The 25,731-nt window shown below is 29.7% G+C and overlaps 2 protein-coding genes across 2 annotated transcripts; one reads left to right on the plus strand and one right to left on the minus strand.

Annotated features, from left to right (window-relative positions):
* Nucleotides 1-77: 77 nt before the first annotated feature.
* LOC111614633 (coiled-coil domain-containing protein 51-like) lies at nt 78-9,497 on the plus strand. The gene is made up of 3 exons (XM_023356001.1): nt 78-388; nt 3,820-3,966; nt 8,724-9,497. The coding sequence occupies exons 1-3, from the start codon at nt 167-169 to the stop codon at nt 9,465-9,467; spliced, it is 1,113 nt and encodes a 370-aa protein (XP_023211769.1). The 5' UTR covers nt 78-166; the 3' UTR covers nt 9,468-9,497.
* Nucleotides 9,498-19,278: 9,781 nt separating this feature from the next.
* Nucleotides 19,279-24,899, minus strand: LOC111614635 (pre-mRNA-splicing factor ISY1 homolog). Its single transcript, XM_023356003.1, has 4 exons — nt 24,890-24,899; nt 22,955-23,190; nt 20,954-21,040; nt 19,279-19,412 (listed from the first exon to the last, which is right to left on the minus strand). Exons 1-4 carry the CDS (start codon nt 24,897-24,899, stop codon nt 19,305-19,307), a joined length of 441 nt encoding a protein of 146 aa, XP_023211771.1. The 3' UTR covers nt 19,279-19,304.
* Between the last annotated feature and the right edge of the window lie 832 nt (nt 24,900-25,731).

Consider the following 25,731-nt stretch of genomic DNA (forward strand, 5'->3'; position numbering starts at 1 on the left):
AACAGATGTGTCTATAATGTAATTTTATTTTCATTATTTTGCTTTCAAATATAAATTAAATAATGAGTTGATCGTTAAAACGGAAAACGATTTCCGATTTATTTTTACGCTAAATAATTATTTAATAATTACGAAACGGAATATATCAAACAGCTGATAAACAAAAATGGCGACTTTGTGGAAGCGTGGGCATGTGGATGGTATCAAAATAAGAAAATGTATTAATTCTTGGGAAAATTCTCGATTCAAATTTCAGACGACGTCCAGTACAAGTGTTGGACTTTTCAATGAATCTTTAATAAAAGAGAAAATTAACAAATGGATGAAAAGTTACGAAGATTTTATTGGACTGAGTGAAATGAAAGAAACGCAATTGAAAGTTATTCAGGTTTGGTTTTTAATATATTCTTCTGGATTGATTGTGTATGAAGCAAGCACAATTACATCTCTGAATGAGACGGTTGGGATCTTACCAGAGCTGTAGACTGTACTTAAAGGAGCAAAAAAGTCAAAAGTATCATATCTCTATATGTGACACTTCGAAAGATAAAACCCCCAAAATCAGACTACTTTCTGGACGTATGTGATGGGGAGTCATGTCGCTCTGCTAAGACTATCGCATGTAACTATTTAGCCCAAGTAACTTTGCCAGCTTTGAGTAGCTCACTTGCTGTTCATGAAATATTTGATGTTATATAGTTTTTGGAAGGTGTGAAGTCTAGTGTTACCACCCGTCCGGTTTTCACCCGGGCAGTCTGGGGATTGACTCATTGTCCGGGTGAACTATTAATTTTGTCTGGGAATTTCGTAGAAATTGTGAAATTACAATGAAATGAAGTTCTTGCAAATATTTTTACAAATTTACATTATTTTAACAGCAAAAGAACTCACACTCACTGAAACTCATCTGCAATTCTGCCATGTTAGTCTGTTTACGCCAACGTATGGCGCACAACACCTTTTTTTTCTTGATTGTATGATCTGCTTTTTATTTTGCTTGTACGTCTCAAATATAGCTAACTTATCTGTACCCATTCATTCTTAATTTAGGCTACTTACGTTACTCCTACGCAAGTCCCTAGTCCAGGCATGGCCAACATAAGGCCTGTCTAATGAATTTAGGTCAACAACTCACTGCGCATTTAGAGTTAACCCTCCATTACAAATCTCGTAAGTACAGCGTAGAATGTTGATAAAGCATGATAATGTGAAAAATGTATCTGTAATCTCTATCTACAATTTAATCTCTACGGGGTGATACCACAAGGAGATCTTGCACCACTTCAAAATCTTCCTAGGGCAGCCTCTGGTTCAGCCCGTGGAAAAAGTTTTCTTTCCAATTCGGCCCGGGGGAAAAAACTGTTGGCCACCCCTGCCCTAGTCCCTAACTGTAACTGATTTAGAACCGTTATGCACGTTATTCTTCGCATTGTAAAATGACATTGTGTATGCATCAGGAACTTCTGTTCGAACAAATCTGACATGCCGTCCGGGTCAGTGATTTTCAAAAGGTGGCAACACTAATGAAGGTTGTTTGCACTGTCTCTCACACCTCAGCACCCATGAAGGTGCTGAGGTGTGAGCGACAGTGACCACTGCAATAGGCAATAGTACAGGTTCATACTAAAAACTGACCTTTGGAGGTGAATATCTCACAAAATGTTGCATGTAGATATGGTTTTGTTGACTTTTTTGCTCAAACAGGGAAGTCTACAATTCTAGGGAGTGGCAAATCCTTCATTCAGAGTTCTCATGTTACCTTTTAGATAGAATGTTGTAGGTAAGAACCAAGGCTGTGGAGTCTGAGTCAGAAGAAAACTTATTGCTAGAGGAGTCAGAGTCAGGACCAACTCCATCTCTGACTTCTGTTTTTTATTATTTACTTTATATTAAGCTCTTAATAGAAGCATTAATGTTAACATCCTATCTCTTGGGTTAAATCTAGTGTTTGTGAATACTTTTCTATAACCTTGGATGGAAAACTTGTGTGGTGGTGATAATGAAAAATTATGAAAAAAATATAAATACTTTCAGTTTCAATAAAAATGCCTGATGATTTCCAAAAAATTCTTAAAAAGTAGGCTGATGATCCACTTGGTAGTAGTGTTGTCACCTTTTCAAAATTGCTGATCTGGATGGCAGGTCAGGTTAGTTCGAACAGAAGTTCCTGACACATGCACAATGTCATTTTACAATGCAAAGAATAACATGCTTGCCGGTTCTAAATCAGTTACAGTTAGGGTCTAGGGACTTGCATAGGAGTAACGTAAGTAATCTAAATTAAGAAAGAACAGGTACAGGTAACTTAGCCCGTAGACGTGTACGATCATACATGCAAAAAGAAAAAAAGTCAACAGGTTGTGTGCCACACGTTGGCGTAAGCAGATGAACAAACAGATGAGTTTCAGTGAGTGTGAGTTCTTTTGCTATTAAAATAGTGTAAATTTGTAAAAATATTTGCAAGAACTTTGTTTCCTCATAATTTCACAATTTCTACGAAATTCTCAGACAAAATTAACAGTTCACCCGGACAGTGAGTCAATTCCCGGACTGTCCGGGTGAAAACTGGATGGGTGGTAAGACTACTTGGTAGTAATAGTGTCATTCTGGCTTAATATAATCAAAGTTCTGTTATTGCTTATGCTGATGATAACTTGATCAAACATGACTTATCCATGATATAGTATACAATGACACTTCACGCCAACGAAGTTATTCTATGATTATAACACTTAGGTGTTGTAGCGTTACAGGAGTGGAGTCTTGGAGAATGAACTCGTTCATTCTCCAAGACTCCACTCCTGTAACGCCACAACACGTAAGTGTTATAATCATAGAACATGACTTATATTGATGATAAATAACAGATGGCTGGGGCAGTTAAGGCATCAGCCTATTGCTCTGGGTTTCAAGATGAAATCTGGCTGAGCAATCCCAGGAATATTTTGGGTGGTGGTCTGTTCCAAATACATCAATTCTTGTCCTCACCACCTGATCATCCCCATCATGGACCTGGCCAAATCCACAATGGATATGATTGAAAAGTGCATGAACAAAAATGAGAGAAAAACACTTGATTTTGCACTTTGAGCAAATAATTAAAAATGAGCAACATTTAAAGTGCTAATTAAGATTGATAATAGTTGTACATTGTCAATTACGTGTTGAGGCTGAATATATGAAAAGCTTAAAGATGCTATTACTTAAAGATAATGATGATAAAACTTTGATGATAACAAGCATTAAACAAAGTTATATAAGTGTATTTTAATTTATATGTTTACTTGCTAAGTCTGACAACCAAATAATATAAAAACACTGAACGCACCTTATATACTTTTCCAGCAATTAATTTTAATTAAACTAAATGTATTCAGCCTGACTGATAAGCCTTTGTCAGGTTTTTAAATAGAGATTCTATTTTTGGAACATAATATACTTAGTACAGGTAACCCCCGTATAACACGGCACTTCTATAGCACGGATTCGCTCTAACACGGTTTGAAAATTGGGAANGTATATTGTAAAATTATTGGATATGATCTATGAGAAAATTTCATCAATAAAAATTTATTTTGTTTTGTAACATATTGAATATATCTGTTTTCCTTATTACTCTGAAGCAAAGTCAGTTTGTTCCCATTTACCACCATTTCCTCTGTCAATAATTTTTGAAGTTAATACATTCAAACAAATTATCTTTTATTGCTGAATTAAATAAATTTTATTATTGATTAAAAGAAATAAAAAGTTAAATATTTAAAAATATGTATTGTAGTTGATATAAAAAATTTATATTATCATAACATTTTAATATAGGCAGAAGAAAAATTTATGGAAACACAAGAGAAAAGAAGAGAAAAACAACAATTTATTCAACAAATTCAGCTGAAATTAAAAGATATACATAATGAATTAAACAAAACTTCTAGAGGAGAAGATAATTATTTAAACCTTATAACGCAGGTTTGTTTATTTTACTATGCTTTCTTGATTTTAATATAACCTGATTTTTAAGACATTGAAACCTGAAAAAGTTAGCTTGAAAATGTAATGCATACACTAACACCAAGCATACAGTTTTTTGAAGTTAATATATTCAAATAACATAAGTGCATTTTTGAAAATCATTGTCAAATTCATACTGCTTCATGGTGTTTACAACTCTAAATGTATTTACAGTCAAACCTGTCTATAATAGAACCCCAAGGAGACAACTCTTCCATAGTTTCAGTATATAGTTCAGTTATAGTAGACAGGTTTCCACTATATACAGGTTACCTACTATAGGTATCTCTTGATTCTTGCAATTAATAAATTTCTTGATGTTAGCATGTATATCAAAATGGCATTAATCAAATACAGTGGTATCTTGGTACTCAACCAAACAGTCACCACCCACTAGAACAAATTTTCAGTTAATAACAAATATTTTTATTTTAACTTAACTTTTTTATGAATGAATGAAAAAATTAAAGATACAAATGAGTAACCAATTTAAAAATAAAATGAAACCTTACAGCTGCCTACCTTCATCAGACAAAATTATACTCGATTCAGTTCGTATTTTTCATAAGTGGAAAAAAAACAAACTGCGTTTTTTGCAAAACACAATCATCATATTTTACAACCATTTCAAGTGGACAGTGTTTCAACAATACATGTCTGTAATACACTACAATTTGTTGCAAATTCACAAGTTATTTATTCATCAATCTTTAACAATTTTTCCCACATGTTTTGTATCCTTTAGTTCAAAATTTCCTGAACGAAACTTTCAAAATCACATTTGAAACATTTGGAGTTTAGAAGCATCTTCTCCATACACAGTATGAGTATTTTTTATTGTTTGTATAGTGTGATATGCTTTATGAAACTTAAAAATAATGCATAATATGCCCAACGTGCATTTTATCTGCAGACATTTCAACTTGATTTTATTCAAATGAAATGTGATGTAAAAAAATTTAAAATATGCTTCAAAACAAAGAATACAATCTCACATCATGAATAATATGTTAAATTTCACAAATTAATGTGTGATATAATTATAAGTAAAAATAGCTGTTAATAAAAATATGCAAAAACTTTCCATTCAAATCCCAATAAAATTACTGTAATACAGTAGTCATATTTTCTGTATTGGGCATGTGTATTTTTGACTTTTTTACAATTTATACATGCTAGGTTTGTAAACTTCTTGTTAAATTTGTGTTAAATCAAATAAAGATACCAATTTTTCTGTTATAGAACCCAATTTTTCTTTCTGTTTCCATGTTGGACAGGTTCTGCTATATATAGGTTAATTGACATTTACTTTTTTCAAAAAAATTCAAGGGACTGAAGAAATTTTCTGTTAGTGACAGGCTTTCACTATACAGGTTATGTTTTAGACAGGTTTGACTGTATTTATGACTCCATTATCAAGTGTAGAGGATCTGATAGCTAACACAAAATCACAATCAAAATTACTTAAAATCAATTTTTTAAGAGATTTCACATGCTCAGGTAAACATGAAGTTTTCCAGATACATATACCAGTATACATGAAATATCTGTATACATGTTCTTCAGCATAGCTGATAACTGCTTAAGCTTAACTTCATAGTAGACCCATCTATTGGACATTATTCACTCAGCTTGCTGTAGTTCAAAAGACCATCAAATTGTAATTATATTACAGTAGCCCTCGTTACTTGTTGGGAGACAAAGTAAAAGTGCGATATATCCAGTAGCATGATATAACTGAGTACTAAAAATTCTGGGTTATACTAAACAAATTTTACATGTGATGGAATCTCTATCCTCTAATTTTTCATCAGCAAGTGTCTCTGATATAAAATAAGCTTAGTTTTGCAATACTGAATTATATTCATTGTTATACCATATTAAATGACGTTTACATAAACATTGATACCATGAATGCCCTTTTAGCATTATTGTTTCTTTAACAATGACATTTAAAGACAAATACTATTGATATAAAAACAAAATATCAGTTGTGACTTTATTATACAATACTGTATTTCATTTTTTCAAATTTGTGTAATTTATATTTTTCAATAAAATTTTACATACAATAATTGAAAATTTAAAAATTAAATATTGAACATATAATAGAACATCAAAACTTATAAAATTACAGAGTAAAAAATTCTCTAAAAAGCAAAATAAAGTTACTACTGTATAAAAATTTTAGAACTTTCTGTTCAGAAATAAAGCACATTATGGGTGAATTGGAAATTCCACATCTTTATGTGAATTTATGTGTGACCTTTCGGGTCGGCACCTCTTTAGTGCCCTGTCAGGATTGACACCACCATGTTTATCAGAACACGGAAGCCGAGATAGCAATTACTATGTCACACCATCACGCGAGCGGTCCTGTAAGTGGACAGACGGATTCGTAATGTCAGCCGATCGAGAGACAGCATGTGGAAGAGACTCGAACTACACTTAACAATTAACTAGGATTTAATTTAAAATAACTTGGATAAGATACAGAGGTTCTAAAGTTGGTCGCGGAGAGAGAGAGTTCACATAATGAGCACAAGTTGCATAAATACCTGGTGATAAAAGGTGGTTTCCCGATGGAGCTCTTGTTGGGTGATAATAGTTGCGATGGTGATTAGTTCCACTATAATATCCACTAGCACAATGATGGCAGAAGTTATCCAAAATGGCACTAGTCGACGATATTCCAGGAGTAATTGGTTATGACTTTTCTGGACGATATTCCAGGAGTAATTGGTTATGACTTTTTTTCGGAGGGACAGATGACGACTGACTTTTTTTTGGCTGTCTTTGGCGATATTCACGGACGATATCGGCCGTCCAGAGGTTAAAAGATCATGAGAAAGCATCATGTTGCCTTCGAGAAAATGTAACGGGAGACTTTCTCAGGTAGCTACGAACAACAATTGTTGCGTAACTCGAACAATATTAATATTAAAGTCTAGTTTGATTATAGGGATTTTTGCTACCTCACATATGCAATACTGTCAATTGACATAAAGATGTGAAATTTCAAATTTACAGAAACTTGTAAATGAGGAAACAGTACTTAAACTAATAAATAAACAACTTTTAATATCAAAAGGAAACATAAATGATAATTGATCTGCTTATTTAGATATTAACTTGTTTTGCTTATTTAGATCTTGAGGAATTTATTGTTTCACCTGCAGTGGACAATGGTAAGAATGAAATACTATATTTTGTTGCAAAAAGAAATTCAGTGGCAATTGGTAATTTAAAATTTGTGTCATTGTTATTCGTAATTTCTGCATTTTCAAAATTCACACTACAGGCAGTACAAAAAAATTATTATATTATATTATATTCAACATTTTTTAAAACACTTCAACTAAATGATCTGAAATGCTCATAGTTTAAAGATTAAAGCATTTCATTGACAAAGTTTATATTTAATTTTGTCAAAAGTGTTGCAACATTTTATCACATTTTAAAATATAATTTTCACAATAAAGTAATTGTCTTTGTTTTATTTTTAATTCTCAATTAAGTTTTGAAGTAAGAAAGACAATTATAAAATGATGATGGAAGTATGACAATGCCAATGAAGTCCAGCAATATATTTAACTTTTTTCAACAAGATTTTGCACCTCAAGCATCATAAAGTAGTCTGTGATTATGTTTATGCCAATGGTTGTGATTTAGTCACAAATGAAATTTATAAGCGCTATATTGGTTTTTCTTTTTTGCTAGGCTTATTACACTATCATTCATTACAAGACCAGCTGTAGAAAATCACATTTCATTTCCAAGAGAACGCATTTTGGACATTTAATCCCTCGACAACTCTATGATGAAACGTACAATAAGGACGACAATTGGTACAAAACCTGAGTACAGGTTATTGATTTCCCAGTATTTGATTAAACATGTCAGTACAATATATAAAGTAATATAAATAAGATAAGCAGTGAAAGGCAAACAGTATACACAATGAAGGACACTTAAAAACACAACATAGCTAACAGTTTTACCATTAAAACAATGAAATAAAAACCTTTTTCGTCGTTGCCTTTCACTGCTTATCTTATTTATATTACTTTATGTTTTGTTTAATCAAATACCAAAAAATCAATAATTTGTACTCAGATTTTGTACCGATTGGTGTCCTTACTGTATTGTATGTTTCATAAATATTTACATCATAAAGAGTTGATGAGGGACTAAATGTCTGAAATGCATTCTCTTGGAAATAAAATGTAATTTTCTAAAGCTGGTCTTGTACTGAATGATAGTGTAATAAGCCTAGCAACAAAGAAAAGCCGATATAGTGCTTATAAATTTAATCCAACATTAAGCAAGAAGTGTATTATTGAACAATCCTGTTGCAGGAAATACAGCAGGATTGGATGATATGACAGGAAGCAGAAACAATTTTGTCTATTATCTTATGCATTTTGGTGAGAGATGTTGTACTTGTATTTGTGCTGATGGTGACATTTAAACATTTACACAAATTTATGCTATTGTAAAAAATTGTCTATCTCTTATCTTCAGAGTTTTTAAATTTCTCACAAAAATTCTTTGTGATATGTGATAAAGAAAACAAAATTATACATGTTGTTAATGAAATATAAATTTTTAAAGTGTATATACATAATTTTGAAATGCCTAATAGTATTAAGTTATTTAGTGATGACAGGATAAATTGTTTGTTTATTAATATATTGATGTTTCATTTTAAATAGGAACATGCTATAATTAGAGAAGAAAAAGGCCTTTTGGAAGAATTTAAAAATTTAGAAAAAGCAGAAAGAGAATATTTTTCAGCTCTTTCTTTAGCTGTTAGAAGCAGTCATGAGAAAGAAAGAGCTCAAGCAGAAAGAACAAAATATTGGTCCATAATTGGTTCTATTTGTGGTGCCGTAATTGGTATTATTGGAACTAGCATTAACAACAGAATGAGAATGAAAGAATTGAGAGGACTTGTTTCCGAAGCATCTGATCAGAATAAGTTACATCTCCTAGTTAATGATTTAACTAATGTTATGAAAACACAGCATCGCCAAGTTGTGGATTTTGTTAGCGATTTGAAAAAATCTTTAATTTTGCAAGGAAATTTGCACGAACTGAAAGGAAAAATAAATAATTCTTCCATGATGACAGATGTAGAATTACCTTATGAGAAGTTGGAAACACAGACTGATGAAATTCTTTCACTGATTCAGAAACAAGAAAAAATGATGGCACAAGAAATGAAAGAAGTAAAAGTTTTAGTGAACTCACTAAGAGCTTCAAAACCTGAGACAGATAATGAAAGTAATGATATACCAGCAATATATGTTGGAAATGATGTAGAGAGGTTGTTGAAAGATGCCGAAAAAAATTTGGAATTTAAAATGAAAATTAATTCTTTAGCAACAGTTGCATTTATATATGGTGCCTTTGCAATAACTCTACCTATAATTTTTCAATATTTTAAAAATCCATAGATAAAACTATGTAAATAAATAAATATAAATATTTTTGTAAATATTTTAAAATTTTATTAAAATTGTAAAATTAGTATTATTAAAATCATTATATTTTTAAAAAAGTGTTAACTAAAATAATTAATAGTTTTGTTATTAATTTTCAATAATTCAGAATTATTATTTAGAAAAATTAATCATATTATGACAAAATGATGTGTTTTGAAAATTATAAAAATTTTTATTTGCAAATTATTAAAAAAAAAACTAATTAAAAGAATTGTTTATTATTATTATGTTAGGACGTAGACATTTGTAATTTTGTATAAAACAGCTGATTAATAATTAAATAAATAAGCTTGATACATAGAAATCAATTTTTGTGATTAATTTTAATTTGAAATTTAGTAACCTAGATTTAATCTTCAGAAAGCAATTTCATGGTTATTATTATTCACATTTTTCAGAAAGAATTACAGTCGACCCCTATAACACGGTAGATAAGTTCCGTTCTTTATGAAATTGATGTTCTACGAGTCCTTAAATACATGAGCTAATCGCAGCCTAACACGTATGCAGTTTACGGACTACGGCTGTTTGAAAGGTTTTCTTCCATAAAATTAATCGATTCTAGACTAANTTATTCAGTCATTATAACTTATCAGGAAATAATATATTTAAAATTAATACAGCAAAACGATAAATGAAGTTAAGACAAACTTTAAAACCAGAAATGTAACTGAACTTTATTATCTAGCATTATTTTTCATTTAACGTTTGTTTATTAGATGTAGAAGCTAGATGAGAGAAAATTGGTATAGGTAATAATTAAATTTATTCCTCTAATGATCAAACTATGCAATTACATACATCATGGATAAGATACATGTGGTGTGCTTTGCTCTATGGGCTTGCATTAAGTTTTCTTAAATAAGTATTTCATGACTTACAAAATACAGTAAAACCTCTCTATGGCGACCACCCACAGTTCCTTCAAAAAGTGGTCTTTTAGACAGGTGGTGCTATAATACAGTATTTCCATGCTCATTTAAACTCAACGGTTTGTGCAATATCCGCTATTGGTCTAGATTCGACCAATCCTGTCGTAACACAAGTCGGCGATGACGTTTTACCATTATATAGGAGTCTCTTTTAGCATGTTTATACAAATATGGTCACAATTTTTTCGCCGTTATATACGAATCCAAATTATATGAACCCATTTTATAGGGGTCTACTGTATTTTTTTAAATTATCAAATGTAGATTTTACTGTTTTATCAAAAATTTACTTTAAAGTTTATATACCTTTATGAACATTTTGTTTCAAAATAAAATGTTAAACTTTTTACATAATATGTTTAAAAGAGATAATTAAGGAAATTGATAATAGACACTACTATCTAATGATGTATGCTGGTATCAATTTTTAAAGCAATATGCAAGCTAGAGAATTTAATAAATTTTTTTACCAGTCCAAACACTGAAAAACTTCTATATATAAAGGGGCTTAACTTTTCAAGAGATAACACAACCATTAGACTTTCTAACTTGTTATCTTTAATACTGAATAAGAAGAAAATATTTGTTAGGATATTTCAGAGTTTTTTCAGTTTGTAATTAAAATACATTTTAATTGCTGAGTAATTTATAGATACATGCTGGTATATGTTATCTTTTCAGATAACATATACCAGCATATATCTATAAATTACTAAAACTGAAATAAAGAGACTGTATAACTGACACCAGCATACATTACATAACTGCAAAGTGGCTGTTGAAAATGTGACATTTACCAATGTTAAATTTCAAGGGATCATCTCAAACATTGTTTTTTTGTCTGTTTCATCCATTAACAGTTCATTGTAACTATAATTACAAAAGGTTTAGCAACAAGTTGCTTAACTTTCTTGGCTGTCATGAGATTTTATTTTAAAAATAAATTAAATTGTGTGTGGTGCCATCTATTATGAAATTTTGTTATGAAAATGTTTTATATTTTTTAATTGTTATAAAATAGCAAAAGGCTTAATTTTGAGGATACAGATGAGTTTTATAAAAGAAAAAAAATTGTAAATGCTAACAAATAAAATCTTCATTAAGTTTGACCCCACTCCAGATATGACACATGATTACCCTCTATCTCTTCACAACCAAAATTTAATAGCATCGATGCCTCTTATATACAAACTATCATGCTAAATTTTGTTTCTTAATCTTTACCCCATCTTGAGATATTAAATGAAATAGATGCCAATATGCACAAAATTTTTCTACTGTTTGTTACTTTGGTTCAGGGGGTTTAAAACGTGGAGTTTAACAAAACACTTGGAGGGTCAAATCTGACATGATTCCAATACTTTGAATTGATTTTGTTTTAAAATGTTTCAAAAAACAATTTGTTGGACTCCTTGAACCTGTTTTAGTGTTAGTGTACTTCCGATTATTACATGGATTTGATTGTTATGATGAGTAGTTGGACTGAGATAAATTCTGTGGTTTAGAAGCTATTTATAATTTTTCTACATTTCTGTTTTATTTACCAAATAAAATAAAACACTTATACGCTAAAACAAACTTTGATGTGGCTAATATATCCAGTAATACCAATTTCAGAATTGTTTGTTCAGTTCCTATTTGTAAAGAATTCAAATAAATAAACTGATGGTCAACTTCCAATTTGTATTTTTTCATAAACTGTAGGGGGCAAAATGATTCTTTTCAATGGTTTGATTCATTCAATCATTTGATTTGGCTTATTGTTTTGGTGACTGACTCAAATCATACAAGATCAAAAAATTTATGAATGAAAACAATTGGGGATTTGTAAAGAATCAGTGACTTAAATGATTTTTTTAAATGAATTCACCAATCAAATGATCTGGAAGAGTTGGCTAATTTTCTAGGATTTGGTGGCCAATATATTACTTATTCAGTCATTATAACTTATCAGGAAATAATATATTTAAAATTAATACAGCAAAACGATAAATGAAGTTAAGACAAACTTTAAAACCAGAAATGTAACTGAACTTTATTATCTAGCATTATTTTTCATTTAACGTTTGTTTATTAGATGTAGAAGCTAGATGAGAGAAAATTGGTATAGGTAATAATTAAATTTATTCCTCTAATGATCAAACTATGCAATTACATACATCATGGATAAGATACATGTGGTGTGCTTTGCTCTATGGGCTTGCATTAAGTTTTCTTAAATAAGTATTTCATGACTTAGAAAATACAGTAAAACCTCTCTATGGCGACCACCCACAGTTCCTTCAAAAAGTGGTCTTTTAGACAGGTGGTGCTGTAATACAGTATTTCCATATGTATTTTGCATACTTTTTAGCCATTTCTACAAAGCTAAACTCAAGGTGAGTAAAAATAAGCGAATTTTTTTTAACGATAGGACTATATTGGTATTGTATTTTATTCTTATCGGATAACTCGATTTACAGGAGTTTGTCGTGATTTTATAAGAGATTTAATGCCAATATTTTAAAGATTAATACAATACTGTACTGTACTCACATTTTCTCGATTATAATGCACACTTTCTTTTTTCTGACTTAATTAATTCAACTTGTTTTCGTTTGCTCCACAGTTACGAGTATTATGTCATCTATATACAAGCGCGTCGTATCTCTACATCACTTTGGTTTTGGTATTCATTAATCTTATTTTAACTTTAAAAATACTGTATTTTTTAATATTTAATATTTTCTTAAGTACAATAAGAAAAATTATTAATTAATAATAAAATGATTTTGTTATTTTTTCTCATTATACGATTTCATTACATTCCGCGATTGTCATTGCGGAATTGAAAAAGGAAGGTTGCCTGTAAAACTGATTTTTGCATTAATGCGTTTATTGTTTTTTGAATATTTTGCCTGCGAAAATTACTTGGATATTATTTTTCTAAAAATATCGTGGAAATAAGGTAGGTTGATACAGAAACTATTTATCGCACGTGTACTGTATATGAGCTTCAAAATAAATAAATAAAAATAGATTTTATCAAACGATGAGATCAGCCGATTAATTGTATCGTGTACAATATTTTACACCCCCAAGGAAAATACTGTAGGTCTAGGGTAAAATAAATTTTGTTTTCCCACAGTTAAACTTCGCCGCTAATTGCTGTTGTGATAACTTTAATACGATCTTCTAACGACAGCACTTTGCATTTCGGACATTTTCCAACAAACTGAAATGAATTTCCTTTGTTGCTAGACTAATTTATTAACACCTGCACCTAATTTCGAGGGTGGGAGAAGTGCCCGGGATGGGTTCGAACGAGAGTTTAGACTAATTCATTATATTAGGAGGTGGAAACGTTGTTGAGATGGGTTCTTACAATAGTTTAGACCAGATACATTCGCGAAAGTGGTCGCTTATTACAGGTGTTGTATGTTGTTTCGGACCAAAAATCGATGCCCGCGGTCATGTTACACGGATGGTCGTTTAATACTTATACGAAGACTATGTATAAACTATTCCGTGCCAGAAATTTTTGCTCGTTTTGACAGGTGCCCGTCAAATGCAGGTGGTCGCCTAAGCAGTTTTCACTGTATTTCTATTCCAGACCCAACATATGTCAAATTGATTGTAAACCAAATATAATTGAGAAATTGTAGTTTTATAAACAAAATGAAAAACTGAGCAATTACTTATTGTGACATTGTCACAATGCCAGGCTGCAATTTTTAATCATTTTTTAAATTTATTTAATTTAAAATATATGCTCTCTACCTTAAATTAGTAGTCTTGCCCCTGTACATCATACTTTTCCATTAGCAATGGAATAATGCCAGTCATCTATCTAACTCCTTTCAGGGGAAAATTTTTGAATTGAAATAACATGACTTCTTGTTTGCATCAGAAATTTGTATATAGTTAATCGGGGTCTCCTCCCCTAATCTTTCCATATCTGGTCTTGGCTTTCATCTATCTAACTCAGTTCTTGAGATTATGGAAGGACAGATAGACGAACGACAGTAGGAATTTATAGGTCTACAATTTTTTCAAATTGTAGTCCATAAATAATGAGAGTGTAATATGGTTTCCAAGGCTGAAAATAACACTATATAATATCACAGATGCAATGATGTATTGGAACCAGAATGCATTCCATAACTTTTTAGTTATACTATTTGCATATGCTAGCCATATGCAAGTAGGCTATAGGCTCAGTCATATGGCTAGCATATGCATATGCTAGCCATATGACTGAGATGGTAAAAACTACTGCTATAGAGTAGTGGTTCTCAACCTTTTTGGATTAGTGACACATCTTGAATTTAATCAGATTCCTGCAACACCCCATAATTTTTAAAATAAAAATGTTAAAATTTAAAATACATCATAGTTGATTTTAAAAAAAATTTTTGATAATACAGAAGTTACCAAGACAAAAACTCACAATCTTACAAATATACTATAAAAATAAAAAGAACTATTTGAATCAATGTGTAAAGAGCTAGTATTTGTCTTTAAGCTGGTAAGATGCATCATTTCTAGAAGCTCCAAACAGTTGGCATGCTGGCATATGTATAGATGTTCTCAACTTTTGTGAGGTATATGCTAATGCTGAAAATTTTGCAACAATCAGCATTTAAGTGAATACCTTCTCCCAGCTGTAAAAAGATGAAAGATAAATGAAATTGTAAAGAACTCATTCAAAATTCTAAAAAAATATTTACTATTTCTGCAACACACCTGAGGCATTCTCATGCCATGCAGGTTGAGAAATACTGCTCTACAGGATCAGGCATCAAATCCAGTGTAAACCCCATAAATTTTTTGAGTGGTCCATTCTGAGATTGGACTCATTCCCTGAACATCTGGCTTGCAGAACTCATTATGAACATGGCAAAAAGGCTCTCTTAGTACCCACAGGACAGAGTCAAAAATAAAGAAATAAAAAGCTATATGCATACAAAATGTATTGTCTAGAACGGGGATGGGCAACCTTTTTTCTATGTAAGGGCCACATTTCAAAACGTTTGAACTGACGTGGGCCGCATACAAGAGAAAAGAGGAAAAAAATGTCAGTAAATCACAATTATTTATTCATATATAATTATAAATTTGCATAGGTATACTTATTTAGCTTCTGGAACTGATGTAAATGTAATATATCGGAAATATTTGGTTAACTATTAGGCACTGCTAGCTTTAAATTAGTTTCAATGTGTCTGTTAGCCAGTTTATTGTTTTAATTTTTACTAAATTTATCGTGGAAAAACTATTTACATACATAAGTTGTAGAAAATAACATTTGAATTTTTGCTGCACACTTCCTTAACCTGGGAAATTGATATATATTTATTCATATTTTACAAGGGATGAGGGTTGCTCATCCCTGGTCTAGAAGAGTTGTACTGACATCAACTTCCTCCATGTTCGTTGTCACATGAATTTGATTATAAGAAGAAAAGATCCCACAATCTTATTGAAAATGTCGCAAGTTAATGTGTAGTCCAAACTATTATGTAAAAACATTGGGATAGCCAGGTTTTGAAGTTCGAGAAGCAAAGGGATAAAATAGATGTTTATATTTGAATATCATAAAATAGACACAATTTTGTCCTACTTACTGCTTATAAGGAGGACAAAATTTATGATGAAGCATTTGCCTTGACCTCCCTGACTAGACTACAGCTTCAAGCTCATCTTTCAGCTATTGAACTATTGGAGAAAAAAAGCTATAGCTACAGCATGAGATATGCATTATTAATCCTGCTTAGAATTTATTTAGTAAATTGGCAATTCCTAATTAGTTTAGTAGTATTTACAGTTTTATGTACTGTACCATATCTTAAGTTTGCTACATAAATAAAAAGCTGCATTATTATTATTGCTAATAATAATGTAGCTTTTTTATTATAAAGAGCCTTTTTATTAATAATTGCAGTTTGTTTATTTACTACATAAATAAACAAACTGCAAAAGCTGCATTATTTTTTAATGAAATGTGTATTTGGGTTAGATATTTTAGTACATATACATATATACATATGTACTGTACTCTAATACTATACAATGACACTGTTTAGTCATATTGCACTTCAAACCAATTTATAAACAAAGATGCATGCAAGCAGTCAACCATGTTCGAAGAATTAAAAATAATTTTGAAGGAGTATTCCAATCTCACGTGGAATTACTTTTATTTTTTATTGTTAATTTTAATTTATTTAATTTATTATTAATTTTAAAATAAAATGATAATCTCAAACCAAGCATCTCTATAATTAGTAAATTTTGTTTTCGATTTTGGATGCTAATGATTAATTAATGAGATAAATTTATTCATATTTAAATATAAATTGGATTTGTTATCAGTTATTATACAGGGCGTTTCAAAACTATATGTCAGAAATGTAAAGGCAGGTAGAAGGGACCTAAATAAGCAGATTTCGTATAGGAATGTGGATGAGGAAATGCAGCGAGAGGGCACTGTTGAGTTCGGCAGATAAAAGCACTTTGCTGGTTTGAATTGTCATTCCCTGCATGGATTTTGAGCAAAATGCATTGTTACAACAATGCAGAGCTTGCTGACATGCATTTCATGTATGGGGCTGGTCAAGGAAATGGTATCTGCTGCTCAAAGGATGTACAATACATGGAGCGATTTCTGAATAGAAATCTGCCAGATCATCGAACATTCAAGCGTCTTCATCAGGAGTTGTGCATGGAAATGTACATCCTTTGAGCAGCAGCTCCATTTCCTTACACAACCTCATACATGAAATGCATGTCAGCAAGCTCTGCATAGGTGTAATGATGCATGTTGCTCAAAATCTGTGTGGGGAATGACAATTCTAGCCAGCAAAGCACTTACATCCGCCAAACTCAACAGTGCCCTCTCACTGCATTTCTGCACCCACATTCCTATATGAAATCTGCTTATTTAGATCTCCTCTACCTGCCTTTACATTTCGATATATAGTTTTGAAATGCCTGTACAGAATATGTTTATTGCCAATGACACTATTACATTTAAAATTTAATTATGACATTATGGCATTATAAGTGAGAGTACTCAAAAGTAATTTTTAATGATATTGTTAGCATATAATACTGTTACTACCAGTTTAACAATTTGCCATAGCGGCAATTCACAAAAGCTATCATAATGTATTGGACAGATAAAGTAACTAGTGTCTTGTACCAAGAATGTGGAAATGTTATCACTTCTGTTGACTACAGCCAATAAAAATTTACAGATTAAAATTACAGATTAAAAATTTTTGAACTTGCTGAGTAAACATAAAAGTAGTCATAAACATGAAAAGACTATGATATAAATGTTAAAGAAATTTTATATATATTTTTGAATCAGTTCATAATATGCAGAATCATAACAACTTTAAATAGAGAATATATTCTGTAGTCTATTACTATCAGATATGTTTAGAATATTTCATTGTAAACTTACAATAAAATTTACTTTACATTAAAAAATTGTATACATATTACATATCTATTTTAATGAAATATTGGATTCATAAAATACACTGACTTAACATATATCTAATAATTTGATTATGTCGTTTATAAACATGTTGAAAAATTCAAAAATAGTGTAATTGATGTTTATCACAATAAGAAAGTATTATAATTTAGTCCACTTTTATGTAAAGTATAATATCACGTAAATATATAATTATTCTAGATGATGTGACTTGATTAATATCTCCTACAATGAATTAAAACTGCCACTACAAAAAGTTTTAACAGAATGTGAGTATCCACTAGAATGGTATATGTTCTCATAGTACATTTTATGTACAGTACTTGTAATTAAATTAAAAATTACTCCTTTTGATAATCAATTACAACTAATGAGTTTAAAAACTATAACAATATCAATGGATAGACGGGATAATTGACTTATTCTGAATCTATGTTTATCCTAAAAAATATAAAAATATGCTTGTTTTGTTTTCCTCTTCTATTGTTTCAACACATCAGTGATAGTCCAAAACAATTTTCATATACGGAGACAATCTTTTATTGGAGGGTCTGTCTCTACACTAAAATGCAAATTAGAAATGGCATCCTCTAGTAGTTTTTACTGATATAATACATTTAAGTAAAAAATTAAAACTTGGCTGACAGTATTTACATTTTAAAAAATATAAAAATATCACAAATATATAAAAATCCTTGTTTTTGTAATATTTTAAAAAATGTAAATACCATCAGCCAAGTTTTAATTTTTTACTTATATGTTTATCCTTGATATTGAATGAGCTAAATTTCTTCCACCATCTTAAAATAGTAAATAATGAACTTCTGCTCTTGTTGTTAATCCACATTGTTTATTTTATTATTGGTATATGTTTTGTAAATACATTTAAATGTCATTATATCTTTTAACAGCACATTCTTGAACTCAACTCCAGATCTGACTGCCAAAAATAACAACAGGTATTTGTAACTTGACTATCTGTATGAAGATTCCTTCATCATGAGAATTCTCAGAAAAATTATGCAATTTCCCAGGTTTCTGAGAATTTCAGAAATTACTCATCAAGGATTTTTATCATGATACTCAGTTTCAGAGATAAATAAAATACTAAAACATTATATTATTTTAATTTTAATTAATTGTATTTTGAAAATAAGAAAATAAATTATGAAAAAATACCATTTGACACATTTTAAATTTTTTATTTCTTCTTAAATTTTAAAATATATTTTTTCCATTAATAAAAATGAATCAGTTTCAGCTTTCATTATGTATTTCATATAAAATGTCTTGGTCAATGTTATCTTGATGAGGTATATTTACAATGCATTTTAAAAATTATTCATAATGTTTTGTATGCTAATATATCTATCAAATACCAAGTAACTGTTTCACTTCTTCAGCTTCTTCTTGTAATGTTTCACTAGTATATTTCTGGAGCAATTCTGTCTTTTTCCTTAAAACAAGTGCTGCCTCAATCTGAAATTTAAATATAAATTAAGTTATACGTAAGCATATTAAAATATTTAAATATACCATATTTACTCGCGTATAAGATGACCTCGCATATTAGGACGAGGTGAGACTTTAAAGATCAAAATAAAAGAAAATTAGATTTATTAATACAATTTTAATTTTATTTTGTTTAATTAATCACAAATAAAATATCAAATGCATGTAAATGCACAAATTGTTCTGTAAAATTACTGGCATTTTAAACTTTAAGGAAAACTCTTGTAAAATCAACAACATAATTTGTTGATATAAAGCTGGACATACCATATTTACTCGCGTATAAGATGACCTCGCATATTAGGACGAGGTGAGACTTTAAAGATCAAAATAAAAGAAAATTAGATTTATTAATACAATTTTAATTTTATTTTGTTTAATTAATCACAAATAAAATATCAAATGCATGTAAATGCACAAATTGTTCTGTAAAATTACTGGCATTTTAAACTTTAAGGAAAACTCTTGTAAAATCAACAACATAATTTGTTGATATAAAGCTGGACAATTGGGAACCTTTTTTGCCAATTCTTAACAGTTGAATCCACTCTCTGATGATTATACTTATGAGTTTCTCTGAATTCTAATTTCCAAATAATCATTTTTTCATGGTGGACTGGATTAAAACTTATATCAGGCTCCAGTATGACTTTGAAATTTAAATTTGGAATTCAGTTCAAAAGCTTTGCTTTTCATATTGCTATTCATCTTTACTCCTGACAATACACAAGAACGATTCAAATGACCCAGACAAAATACATTTGTTTTTAAACATCTGGTCAAAAATGCGAATACTGTACATGATTCACAAAAATTATTGCAAAAATACTAAGAATCCTTTGCTCATGCATATAGGACAACCTAAGTTTTTGAAGCAGTGAAAAATGAATAAAAACCTTGTCCTATAACCAGTAAGTTTTAAATATATATATAGAATACTTTAAATTAATAATTAGTATTGTTATCCCCAGCAAAATTTTGCTGAGAACAAAATATTAAATAAAAATTTGAAAAATAAAATATCAATAGAAAACTGACAGTAACTATAACATCTCACATTATTTTATAATAAAATTTAAAATTAATATAATTTTAAGCAAATAATTTTTATATCAAAGTTATAAATTTTAGATCAAAATGATTAAATCTGTAGTCAAAAAATTCCATTACACAAGACCATGAGAAGTTATATCCTGATATTAATAGTATGTTGGGTTATATTAAGTGAATGTAATTAATAAATTATGAACTTAGTTTCATACACATTTGTGAAGAATAAAAACTGAACTTCATTTCACTTTCAAATTCTGTATCAAATCATAGACTTTGAATTCAAAAAGGATAGATTTAAAGATCAATTTGAAATGGTTATTATAACAACCATTTCAAATTATTTTTTTAAATATAGCAACTGAACTAACTTGAATTCTGATCAAAGTCCTATGTATTAAAAACTTTCAACAAACTAAGAAATATACTATTAAAATTATTATTATTAATAATTTTACCTCTTTCTGTGATGGGATAGGAACATGAGCAATGAAACGAGACTGAGATTCAATTTCACTTAGAGACTGGTCATCATCTTCATCACTCTAAAAATACATAATTAATCATCTTTTAACTTCAATTATAAATAATATGAAATTAAAATTTGAAAGTTAATATTCCTGAAATTGAACAAAAATTAATGATGTGCAAACTTTTTGAAAAATCAACAGATAGTATTCATGTGTTCAATATTTTATAACTGAGTACAGATATCCCTCATATAACACAGCAGTTACATTCCAAAAAAGTGCAATGTTATGGGAATCTGTGCTATACAAAACAAAAGACTAATACAAAACATAGAGTTATGTTGCAGAAGTATAGTATTCTTTTATGTTTATTAAAGCAATCAGTAATTGATTAACAATCACAATTAAAAGTACTGTATTACATGTTAATATTAATTTTAGTGAAACGAGGGCATTTTCTTTTTAAAAAGTATTGTTGGTCATCTCAGCTTTTTTGTTGATCTTGATCAAAAGTATCAGCAATATTTTCATATTGTTTATTTTTATCATAAAAATATGTTATTAATCAAAAATTTGTTCTAGTGGGTCATGTTTGTTCATTCAAGTACCAAGCTACTTTTTCCAGAATTTGTGTTTGAATACCAAATTGTTCAAGTACTGAGATACCACTATATTTCATTTGTCATTTTTATAAATGAAATAATCATTCATAGGTAATATCTATGGTTAAAAAAATGTTTAACAACACTTACCTAAAAATGTTTAAATAAATTTTACTAAATACAAAGGTTAATCTATAAAAAGAAAACTCAGTGACAGTCTTCAGGGCTAAAGTTTGAAAGCAATGACGATGACACTTGATTGATAGGAAAGTTGAGACAAGGAAGAAAAAAATTGCAGTTTTCATTTAAAGTAAACCTGACAATAAGCACAAAATAACTTGAAAATTTCAATATTCTAAAATCCTTGGGGAAATTTGAGACAACATGTGTGCTTACTCAAATAAAAAAAATATCAAATAACAAAGTTTATACTTAAAAATTGTGAAATTTTGTACAGAGGATTTCCAAAACTGTGTTAGAGAGAAACCATGATGTAGAAGTACTGTGTTGTACAAAGACACCCATATTCATTATTCAAATACTCGCCAGAAGTATTGAGTAGAAAACAACAAATTGTTATTGCTATTGATACTTGATTGCAGAGTAGTTTTTTACTTTAATCAAGTATCATTATTTAGAATTTATACTCAATAACATTTTATTGAATTCATACTAGTTTAAAAGGTTTCTTATTTTGTTTTCCTTTACTTAGCTAATTTTTATTATTTTTATTTTATTTGAATAGATGTCCCAATTGACCACTTACTCTGCAACAGGTTGATAAAACCCGATCTTGGAGTCTGTTGGATGGCTAGGAAGGCAAATCGAGTGGGGAGGGGGTGAGGAAGCTGGCAGGTGTCCTTAAATGACAGGAAACAGGTTCAACAAAATAACAAACATTTATTGAATGGCTAAGCTAGGATACGTAAGGCGATAACAATATATAGGTTAAATGCGGTTAGCTACAACTAAGAATAAATGCGGATAACATAAGTTCATTATACCCCAAAGGGACGCACTAATAGCTTTAATGGCTAGTCTGAGAGAGAGAGAGTTCTCAAGCTCTAAAACAATGCAAATACCTCAATGCGGATATAACCATCATGCGTTTGATGAATATGTTCCTTAATGGCAATAGAAGTTCTGTCGTATGTCCTGTCGATCCAGCGTGTGAAGACAAAACACACAGTTACAAGTATAACTTCCGAGAGATTGCCTTGAGCTTCCGGGGATTCGAGCTTTTATATCATTCACGTGGGAAAACTGACATGTGATTGATTTTTGTTGACAATGANTGTGTGTGTGTAACAAGCTACATAACTAACTGTTAAATACTCTAGAAAATACAATATGAATATTTTATATTTTAAGATACTTTAAAAGTTACCATTGCTTCTGGTTCCACTATATAAATATCTTCTAACTGTTTTTCAACATTAACATCATTTTCTAATTTGTTCTTTTTTTGTTTTTTCCATTCTTCAACAGCTTCAGCAATTGCTTTCTTTTCTTCTTCATATTCCAATGGTATGAGAATACCATCATCATCATCTCTTCTTCCATAATAAGAATAATCAACATCTTTCATTAATTCTGCTCGAGTTTTCCTTGGGGGTGGTGGAGCTAGTTTATAAAATGTTATTATTTTTCATTAAAAAATATATAGAAGTTCTGTCGTATGTCCTGTCGATCCAGCGTGTGAAGACAAAACACACAGTTACAAGTATAACTTCCGAGAGATTGCCTTGAGCTTCCGGGGATTCGAGCTTTTATATCATTCACGTGGGAAAACTGACATGTGATTGATTTTTGTTGACAATGACAGTGCATTCTTCACACCTAAGTGTCAACTTTCACATCTAATTGCTATTACAATCGGTGGCATCTGATCTAGTTCAAATTCTTTGGGTTTTTTCCGAAGATCTTTACACTTGAAATAAAATTTGGATTTTTTTAAGAGTCCCGTAAAAATCCGTGGGCTCACGCATATATAAATTTTGTTTGTATTATGGATGAAGTTTCTAAGATTAGTGTAACTATTTATACTTTTATGTATATAATTGAAGATGTTTCTATTGAGGTTATTGAAGTTAATTACAATTTTTATTAGTCATGAGACTAATGATGAAACATTGATTTCTTAAATCTTCTCACTGCTAATGACTATGACTAGCATCTCAAATCATCTCAGTTGAGTTTGAATTTAGTTATTTTATTATTTCTATTTACTTATTTCATTTTTTTTAATTTAAATGAAATAANTATACAGTAGAGCATCAATTATCCGACTCAATTGGGGACTGGGATTGGTCGGATAATTGAAAAGTCAGATAACCGAAAAGTATGAAAAAATCCATTATTAGTGTAGTATATTATTATATCCCATGTAATTAGTATATTAGTATATCACTATTAACCTACTTTGCATTGAATTTTCATCGACTAACAAAAATTTTTTAAAATAATAATCGTTGCTATTGTATCATTAAAAATTAGAAAATTAAACCTCGTTTAAATACTGGCTCCCTTTATGGTCAAGCCAGTGTTGCCAGCTAAAACATGTAAAAATAATATTAAAGTAGCCAAGACATAGACAAATGTTGTAGTGCCACATCACTAGCGGGCATTTGAATTTGCCGACTAGAACGTGGTCGGTTAACTGAGGTGACGGTTAATCGGGGGTCGGATAATCGATGCTCTACTGTATATATATACATATGTTGCATTTGTGAAAACTCAAATATTGTACTTTGTGAAAATATCATTGTGTGATAAGTGTATATATATACATACATATATACATATATATTCACACAATGATATTTCACAAAGTACAATATTCAAGTTTTCACAAATGCAACATATGTATATGTATATATATATATATAAACAAAGATGTGAAAGTGGAAAACTTTATGTTATTTCTCTATGAAACATCACTGAGGAGTGGTTGTAAATTTACAACAACCTGAAATGCAATTGTATAACACCCATTAAATTTGTGCAATAAAGTCTTAATTTTCTAACCAGAAGTGCTGTGAGACTGTCAACCAAAAAGTTTTTCGATTAAAGTGACTTCATATATATGTATGTTGTTTATTTATTAAAAGACCATTCATAAAATTACCTGATTTAAATTAACAATTAAAAAAAGTCATTATAAATAATCCTTTAAGAAATTAACTTAAGTATGAATGAAAATACATCCTGTATCAATGTTTTGTTTTTAACTTCATATCTTAAAACAATTATTTATTTTTAAGTTCAAAACAACTTATAACTTTATGAAGACATTACAAATATGCTTCTGAAACTAATTTACCTTTTCCCATTACTATAGTCAAAATTTAAGTGATATCTAACATATAAGATTCAATATTGAATTACATTTGTGAGAAAACTTTTATTTGTGAAGAACAAATAAAAAGTATTTATAGTTTCTTTCACTCTTGATTACCCATAAAAGTAATTTTTTCATTTTTATTTAGAGTATATTTGAACTAGTCAGTTTCACCACTTATAAAATTATTTAGGTTATTAATTATTACTGTGATAAAATAATAAATAAAATTAAAATATTTACTTATACCTGAATGATGCTATCTTTAATAAGTCAGGTTTTTATAGGGTTATTATTTATAGAGCTTTTTTAATATCAGTTAAATGCTGATCAAAGTTTCTTTTTATCCCAATTTCTAACATTCAAATAATTTCACAAAAGACAATAACTGATCTTAGTAAACCATCCTTTTAGTGGAAATAAGGAGATGATTTACAAAGGTTTGTTATTGTCAGTTATTTAATGTTTAATGTACAACTTCAAATTATTATTATTATTACTATCATTATTGTTTTGGTAATTTAAGTCCAATACTCAGTTGATACTGGTGTCTACTATATTTAAGACCTAGATCAAGGTACAGCTATTGAAATATCTATTATGTGTTTTCTGTAATGTGACATATGTGCTGTTAAGATCTAATATTTTCAGACTTATGCATAGTTTATATAGTATGACACCTATGCAAGAAAAAATTACTAAGCATGATAAGTACAGTACCTTATCCATCCTCCAAAAGCACTTTATTTTGTGGGGAGTTCTGAATATTTACCTTTTCCTCATGTATGTATTTTGTATGTTATGAGCAGTTGGAATGGATATGT

Source organism: Centruroides sculpturatus, unplaced genomic scaffold (genome assembly GCF_000671375.1).
Source record: "Centruroides sculpturatus isolate CEXI.00-Female unplaced genomic scaffold, Cexi_2.0 scaffold2192, whole genome shotgun sequence".
Classification (NCBI taxonomy): Eukaryota; Metazoa; Arthropoda; class Arachnida; order Scorpiones; family Buthidae; genus Centruroides; species Centruroides sculpturatus.

Coding starts and splice junctions, on each gene's coding strand:
- LOC111614633 (XM_023356001.1), top strand. CDS start 167: ATGGCGACTTTGTGGAAGCGTGGGCATGTGGATGGTATCAAAATAAGA. Junction 389..3,819: donor CGCAATTGAAAGTTATTCAG/GTTTGGTTTTTA, acceptor ATTTTAATATAG/GCAGAAGAAAAATTTATGGA. Junction 3,967..8,723: donor ATTTAAACCTTATAACGCAG/GTTTGTTTATTT, acceptor CATTTTAAATAG/GAACATGCTATAATTAGAGA.
- LOC111614635 (XM_023356003.1), bottom strand. Junction 21,041..22,954: donor TAGTGGAACCAGAAGCAATG/GTAACTTTTAAA, acceptor ATGTATTTTTAG/AGTGATGAAGATGATGACCA. Junction 19,413..20,953: donor CTATCCCATCACAGAAAGAG/GTAAAATTATTA, acceptor TTTAAATTTCAG/ATTGAGGCAGCACTTGTTTT.